Source organism: Falco rusticolus, chromosome 6 (genome assembly GCF_015220075.1).
Source record: "Falco rusticolus isolate bFalRus1 chromosome 6, bFalRus1.pri, whole genome shotgun sequence".
NCBI classification, from domain to species: domain Eukaryota; kingdom Metazoa; phylum Chordata; class Aves; order Falconiformes; family Falconidae; genus Falco; species Falco rusticolus.
In genome coordinates this window covers 73,627,096-73,635,500 of record NC_051192.1, presented here as the reverse complement: position 1 = coordinate 73,635,500, position 8,405 = coordinate 73,627,096, and the positions used below count along the sequence as shown (strand labels likewise).

Below are 8,405 nucleotides of genomic sequence, written 5' to 3'. Positions count from 1 at the left end.
ACCTCAAACTACAGCTAGATAGTGGGAGGCAGGATGGGTCACCTCAAGGTATATTGTGAGAGCCGGAGCCCCTTTCTAGCCCTGGCTAGGACCTTTGGATGGATGTGTTGCTTCTCCTTGGGTACAAACTGTCTCTTGAAAGTATTGTTATCTACTTACGAATAATCCCAAATTATTCCAATAATAAATGGTAATGAATAGGACAGTGTGTTGTTTATGAAAAAAACATAGAACAGTTTATTAAAGTTTCTGATTTATTGCCATGATTTGTCTTTTGTTCCCAAAAGTCTGGTTCACACACTACGTATACAGCAGAGAAAAGCCGAAATCTCATGATATGACAAAACAACTTTAGTTTTAAAAAAATCCCAGGAGAATGGAGGAAAGGCTAGATTTTGATGGTTTCTGACAGTTCAGCAGAAGCAGAGTTACAATTTGCAATAGAGCGATATCGACTCTACAGGACAACTGATAGCATTCTTTCTTGCCAAAAGAAAACACCAATGCTACCAAAACCCATTAAACGCTCGCACCTCGCAATCAGAGATACTTTGGTGCCTGTGCGTGCATATGTACGCGTGTGCTTTTTATGGCGATTTGCTCATCCTGCAACTTGCCAGAAGTAGCCAGAAAGATGGTTTAATCCTGTTTGCTGTTGCAAGACTGTCGAACAGATGATTTCTGATGCTCCAACAACGTGATTGACTTTTCAGAATTTTCTAAGTTTCTGAGCAGAGTCTCTAGCCGCCTTTTGATTTTCTTCTGATCCTCAATGGCACATCCAATTACCACAGACTGAAATTTCTGATCGATGGGTCCTGCTGGCACATCAGATGTGCACGCACCGTACAGCGACATTAAGCGGATTTTGGCGTCTTCCAGATCATCTAGAAGTTTATTGACAATTTCATCGATCATCTTAGTGGCATGCAGTAGGGATTCCTGCTGCTGGGCATTTCGGATGGTTTCTACGGAAACCTCCACAGTAAGGGTTCGGCCCATCAGGCGATTTGCAGTCAAATTAAGTTCTTCTCTCTCACCTAAATCAAAAACAATAAAGCATTCTAGGTTACGGGTGAATGCTTCCCTGTGCAAATAACATCATCAAGACAATTGCACTGCCATAACTTAGCAATAAACAAGGTTGGGTGGCAATCAACAAGATTTCCAGGGGCCAGACAGTATTTTTTTTGCATTTGCCTAAGTCCTCCTTAATTCACAGGATCTTCTGATTAGAGATGAGGCATTAAGCTCGACCAAAAATGTAAGCGATGCTTTTCCACTGCTGACACAATGCTCGCTGTGTCACGTTAAAGCGAAGCATACAATATGATCAGGAAACATTATCTGTGACCAGAACTGGCACGTTAAGGACCTTCTGTGCCCCTGTGAGAGAGATTTAGACAGTACCCCTAAAGGCCATAAAGAGAAAACTGATTTCTGACTACCAGATGCAATTAGGGGGCACGAAAAAACTGTTTTTCTATTTTCTGGAAACTTAAGTTTTTTCCTAAAATACAGACACAACATATTTGACATGTAGGTTCTTGAAAAGCCAATAAACCAGCAATTTAAAGGACCTAATGTAAAACGTACAGATTTAGGGGCTATATTTAAAGCCGTGTATCAAACAACCATGACAACAATCATCAGGTTCTTACAAGCTGTACGCTTTGTAGCACTCGTGCCTGTCCAGTAGTCAAAACCATTAAAATGCTGGTTTTTCCACTATATTTAATCATCATTGTCAACTTCTCTCCCTCAGCTGAGCAATATTGACCCCGATTTTGAAAAGCGATCAGCGAACGGAATGTGGGTCCTGTCATACACAGTGGTGGCATCCATGCGAGACCATCCATCTGAACAGTACGTGGATTTACACAGTCAAGAAAAAGGGGATCCCAGGGTAACTGTCAGCCCTTCAGTGGCCTGAGCTGGCTCCAGCGCCCGTACCTTCACCAGCAGCGAGCGATCAAACACAGCTGCTCCCCAAGGTGCAGGCTGTTTTGGCTTTGGGTCAGTTGGAAGGGTATGGCAAAGCAGCTTCTCACCTTCGCTGATGTGCCTCATGTCCTGGCTGTTCTGTATATTGTGGATCATTTCTAGCAGGATTTCTTTCTCTTGTTCCATAGCAGATGCTGCGTCACGGAAAGCCTCTACCCTGAACATGGTTGAACCAAACAAAACGTTTAAATAATAGAATAGCTGTGCACCTATATAGCTGCCAAGAACTGTTCTTTTAAACTTCAGCTTACAAAGTACAGTCAGCTCTTAATTATCCATGAGTCAGACTCTGATTTCATTACCTTCTCCTGTATCTTAACTTCACTTTTCAAGACTCAATATAACGAACAGACAGAGGGACAAAAACCCAAAACAACAGTGATTTGATCAAACTTAAATCTTCTATTTTACCGGCAGTGCTGTGCCATCCTATGCCGCAGTTAGTCCGGGTATCCAGAGCCTGTCGGTACTAGAGCCCAGCAGCAGAAGTCCCGTAGCTAATTGGCAATTATTATCAGCTGCTTAACTCGCAGGGAGAGGGACGAGTCCCCATCAGGGACCTTGGGGGTGATGGTTGCAGCTGCAGGGATGAAGGCAGCAAGGGGGCCTGGCTCCCCCGCCACCCCCAGGCCAGCAGTGCAGAACCCCTACAACCCACCCACAAAGCCACAGACGCTCCAGAAAACTCCTAATGCCACCTTGTAGCCAAATGACCCTTTTAACGAGGGAGAAAAACAGGTAAGGGGGACAAAGCTCACACGCTTTTATTAACGTGACAAGGGCTTCCCCACCAAGTGGCATGCCCTGCTCGCTTGGACAAGATTCTGGACTGCCTGTCCCCACAGTCACTGGCGTTTTCCACGGAGCGATGGTCACCGTGACTCACACCGGGAAGAAGCTTCTGTGGGAGCAACTCCCAGTTCGGGGCTTGCTGGGAAGCACGAAACTCGGTTCCTTCCCAAAACAAGACCCCCCCGCTCCAGTCCTGTTCCCTGCACTGAAACTCCCGCGTGGTGCGGTGAGGGCAGGAGGGAAGCCCCTCAGAAACCGCTCTCCCCGGTAACGTTTCGGTCTTGGTAAGCTGCGAGGTGTGTGCCCACAGCCTTGCGGGGGTCCGGACCCATCCGGCCATAGGCCACGTGAAAACGCCACACTAGAAATCCGAGTCCAGTTCCTTAATTCACGTCTTACTCCCCACCGTGGATTTAAGGAGGGAGCTTTTGCATCCTGCCAGGTAATAATGGAAAAGCACATCTGGGAACCGTCTCTGGAGACCTGGAACATAGGGGAAACGTCCCTCTCCCTTGGCTCTGCCCTGGAGGCTCGAAGGCAGGGGCTCGCAGAGGACTTGCCGAGCTGCAACTGGCTCAAGAGTTGTGCCAAAAATATCAATTCTGCACTCCCAGACCCCACAGAAAAGCAAGAGCATCACGTGAACCTGGCTGATGGTTTCAGATGCTTTCAATGCACAGCTGGGGAGGTCTGGCTGCTGTAAGCAGCACAGGAATCCATCTATCCTGAAATGTTTATTAAACCTGTCCAGAAAAGGGGCAGAAAAACTAAAACCTCGTTAGGTCTCTTCGATGCTTTGCACTCTTCAGCGTTACTGGATGCTGCCCCTAAACCGTGATGGCTCATGACCGCTTCCACAGATGAGGGCCTGTCTTGAGAAAGGTACAGAGCTGCCGCTCCTTCCTCAAAGGCTGGCTGAGGGCTGGCAACGTTGGAAAAACAGCAATAAAAGAGGGCGAAGGAAGGCAAAAGAACAGGAGCATCTGAGGATATAAATAGCCCCTCTTCACATACAGCCTGCTCACGGAATGGTTCTGTTTTATGAAATATTTAGCCTAATTTAGTCAGTGAAAGCACAAGCTTCAGGCCCTGCCTTTAATGTTCATTCTGAGGAGGAGTGGGAAAAGTTAACGCAATGCAAATTCTTGCCAAGAGCGAATAGTTTTAATTATTATTTTGGACTGGTTAGGAAGAGCAATGAGGCAGGTGGAGTCATTTCATAATTCAGATGTCTGCACTTTGTAATTTAGGAAGTCTAGCAATATTTTCATAAATGCCTCACCATGCCTTTTTAAAAACCTTGTATTTTCACAATTTAAAAAACACATTGTGGTCTCTGGAAAGCTTAAAATTAAAGTTTGGAAGTGCATAATTTCAACTTTAATAGCATTTTAAAATCCGATTTGATATATCATTGTACAGACTTGAAACTGAAAGGTCTGCCTTCAGGAGGTGGATCAATCTGTGATTTCCCCAAGCTTTGCTGGGTCCTCTGAAGAATGTGGAAAAACTGCATTGCAGAGATGCACCCCGAATTGGTGCAATTCCAGAGAGTGCCTAAAACATCACCGCTGCCAGCGGCCAGCTACTGGTATGTGAGGTAGGACCTAAAAGCCAAGTGATCAGCATCAGGGATTGTATACTGCAACCCTACCGCCCCCGCCCCGATTCACCAACTAGAACTTTGATTGACATTATTTGACCGAAAGTCATATAACCAAATCTTGAGAACGATCTTATTAGCAATAACTGCTTCTTGGGAATTATTTTAACCACTTTTTCAACTGCAATAGTGAATGCCACACAACCAAAATCCACTGGAATCTAAATTTTAGTGTGTTTGCTTCCACAAACGGCACTCACAACGAGCACCCGCCCCGGCACTGTGCAGCAGCATGTGAGGGAGGCGCAGGAGCTCCTGCCACTGGGGCAGAGGGACAAGGGAGCAGCACGTCAGGACTCCCACGCCCCTCTGCTATCCATTCGAAAAAATTCCTAAAAAATAAACTCGGGTTTCAGAGACCTCTCAAGGGCAGGGTGGAGGCACAGGGTGGTAACGCAGCACACCGGCGGCACAGGTAGCACCTCAGGCACCCACCAGCCAGCAGGAGTTACACACTTGAACAGAAGATGGGGGAAATGGCCTGGGAAAGGCAAGACAAGGGAGTGGAGGAAAGGGCCAGCTGTCACTGCTAGGGACCTGGACCACACGGAGGTCAAAACAACGGGATAGGATCATTTCAACAGCAGTTTAGGGGTAGAAATCCAAAACCCGGGGAAACCACTCACACCAGCCTCAGGAAAAGTCAGTGCTCCAGAGAACACGCTGGCGAGGCTTTACCGAGGCGAGATACCCACCACAGCATCCAGTCGTTCTACTTTGAGTGTATGTGTCGCTCTGACCATCAACTAAATATTCCATCCATTACCTAAAACTAAAAAAACATTCCTTACTTCTGATTGTCCCCTGTCGGACAGGGATTAGCAAGGCTGTGCCTTTCTTTCCTACATACCACGTGCATGAGCAGAGCATTCCCCCGAGGAACAGGTGGACCAGCCTACGCTTTTGTTTCCAGATGAGAAACTCGATACCCGCTTTCTTACGACAGCTGCAATAACTCCGGCCTTTAAACTACGGACTGACTTAAACAGCTCACCATTAAAGCTTGCACGCTGGAGGTGCAGGTAAGTTTTCAAAGGAAACGAGAAACATCTGAAGATGGTGTGGCTTTTTTCCTGAAACGGAGCTGAGCACGCTGGATGGAGACAAGGCAGGGGGTTTCACCCTGGCATCCTCAGCTGCTTAAACTGAGTTTTTGCTTTCAGGTGAGCAGTTCCATGAACATACAAACGAGGGGTGGGGTGGGGTGGCAGGATACGGTTGTTCTGAAGGACGACAGGAGAAAAGGTACAAAAAATTGAGATGACAAAAAAAGCCCGAATTATCTCATCTATCATTACACCTAGGACTGCATGTTCACTTCACACAACCACCAGAACACGGTGACTCATAAACAGAGACTCTGGTCCCGCTTCCAGCTGCTCCCAAGACATCCTGGCACTCACAGACAGTCAGGGCAACATGAAAGTCCAAGCCCTTACAAGGGACAAACGTGCCACCTGCCCCCACTGCCACCCCCGCCGGGGCTCGCTCCCTGGCAGCCAAATTAATCCCCCCTTCCCGCTCGCTTTCCCTACAAAAGAAAGTCCATCTGCAAATACTCAGCAGGGAGGTACAAAAATACCCCGTTACTGTCAGAAAAGCATCTCCGGTGGTAGAAGAGAAGGGAGAAAAGGGAAGGCTGTTCCATCCAGAGCATTCCCGAAGGGACGAGGGCTGCCTCGAGGTTCAGCCGACCTTAAGCAACTGGAGAACTGAGGACTGTCGAGGGGGTTAATTAAAGGCTGTAGTTCACTGACAAATTTTCACTTATTATATTTACAAGCAATGTCTCAAGAGTCTCTAACCAAACTAAACCAGCTGGAGAAGAAGTGTGGAAGCTCTTCCTCCTGCCATTCAAATTACTTTGAAACGAGGCCAATTAGCTATGCATGGAAAAAAAATCCAGGACTTGAGTGACTTTGATTAAAGTAGTTCGACTCTTTTCCTAACTGTTCCGCATTTAGAATTATGCCTGTTTGAAAGACCCAGAGCAAACCGGGAAGTTTAATTTGCGGCTTAATTTCTGGTTAACCAAACCGTCTGCTTTATTTCAAGAGTCGCTCAGCAAATTTAGAACGCATTTTTGCATATTCTGATGCTCATTTTGTGATTATATACTCATGCGCTAGACCTGGATGTGAGCAGCGAGACTTGTTTGCAGACAGCGATTTTGTTTAGTCAAATTCAGAGAAGTCTGCGAAGGACTTCAAGGAGACTTAATCAAACTAAGGGAAAGGCTAATTACAAGAGCACATAAAGTCCACTCCTGAATAATGCGAAGTAAAGCAAGCAGAAAGGGGAAAAGGCGACTCCTGTATCCCACAGAGCTCTTTTAATGACTAGGAACGTTCCGGGCGGCTCTGTGAAAGCCGCTGATCGATGTGCAGCTGTAGCGCAGGTGAATCGGTGGTACGGCCGCGGCAGCCTGCGCACCCGTCCGCCTCAGGGCGCCGCGCAACGAGGCAGAGCCGAGAGGCCGAGGGAGGCGATCAGGGGCAGGGAGCTGCCTCTCGTGCTGCTGAAGCGGGGGGGGAAAAAAATCACATGGGATTATGTGGGGAACGACAAGCGGCAGGAGCGGGCAGGACGCGTCCTGGCAGGACGTGGCTTGGCACAACGCTGAGACACGCGCTGGGTCCGCAGCAGCGACTTCGGAAAATCGCGGCCGAGCTGCGGGAGGCAGCGCCGCTCGCGTCACAGGGACGCGGCTCGTCACGGCCCGGGGCGCAGGGGGCGCCGCGCGCGGGTACCGACCCCGCAGCCGGGCCGGCGGCGCGAGGGGAGGCCGGGCGGCCCCGCAGCCCCACACGCCGGTACCCAGCCCCGCAGCGCCGCGGAGCCCGGGCGGCACCGCCGTGTCCCCCCGCGCCTCCCTGCGCGGCACCCGCCCGCAGCGCGGGCACGGCGGGCGCGGGCACGGCGGGCTCGGGCACGGCGAGGGGTCCCGCGCCTCCTCGGGGAGCCCGTGTGCACGCGCACCCGCTCCCGCAGCGCGGCGGCCGCGCACACGCACACGCAGCCCGGCCGCCGCGCACACGCACACGCAGCCCGGCCGCGGCACCGCGGCCGCTGTCGAGGGCGCCCCCGCCGAAGGGGCCTGCTGCTCCCCCGGCCGCCCCGGGAAGCCCCGCGCCGCCGCCCCGCTCCCCTCCCGCCGGGCCGCTGCGAGGGGCCGGGGACTCGGCGGCTGCCCCGGCCCGGCGCCGCCCGGCCTCGCCGCCCCCTGCCCGCCTCGGCCCGGCGCCGGCCCGGCCGCAGCGGTGCCGCCGCCCGCCGGGGCCCCACCTGAGCTCCAGCTGGTCCAGGTTCTCGAGCAGGCGGCTCGAGCGGTCCGCCATGGAGGTGGAGCGGTAGAAGCGGCCTCGAAGCTGCCCGCCGGACTGCGACTGCTGCTGCTGCTGCTGCTGCGCCCCCTCGCTGGCCTTGGCGCTGATCTTGGCCTGGGCCATAGCACCCGCCTGCTGCCGCCGGCGGATCCGCGCTGCGGCCGCTCCCTCCCCGCGTCCCGCAGGCGGCGGCGGCGGCCGAATGCCGGCACCTCGCTCATGGCCAAAGAAGGCGCCCGCCCCGCCGCCTGCCCCCGCGGACACCCCGCCCCCGCGCCGCGGCCCCGCGGGTGCCGCCTCACGCAGCGCGCCGGGCCGCCCCCCGCCCCCGCCCGGCCGCCCCCCGCCCGCGCCCCCCGCCCCCCGGCGTGGCTGCCCCCGGCGTGGCTGCCCCCGGCCGGCTGCGGGGCGGCCCGGCGGGACCGCTCGCCCTGCGGCGGCGGCGCTGGGTACGGCAGGGAGCTCGCCCGCCAGCCGGCCGCGCCGGCGGCCCCCCGGGGGGTCAGGCCGCAGGGGGACAGGCGCTCCCCGTTGTTCCCGACGCCTCGCGGCGCACCCCGCTGCCCGGCCGCCCGCACCCTGCCGGGGGGCGCCCCCGCTCCCCCCCGAGAGCTGCTGGC

General features: G+C 53.1%; 1 protein-coding gene across 1 annotated transcript; it reads right to left on the bottom strand.

Annotated features, from left to right (window-relative positions):
• Positions 1-236: 236 nt before the first annotated feature.
• Positions 237-8,051, bottom strand: BAG2 (BAG cochaperone 2). Its single transcript, XM_037391967.1, has 3 exons — positions 7,745-8,051; positions 2,052-2,161; positions 237-1,040 (listed from the first exon to the last, which is right to left on the bottom strand). The coding sequence occupies exons 1-3, from the start codon at positions 7,906-7,908 to the stop codon at positions 640-642; spliced, it is 675 nt and encodes a 224-aa protein (XP_037247864.1). The 5' UTR covers positions 7,909-8,051; the 3' UTR covers positions 237-639.
• Between the last annotated feature and the right edge of the window lie 354 nt (positions 8,052-8,405).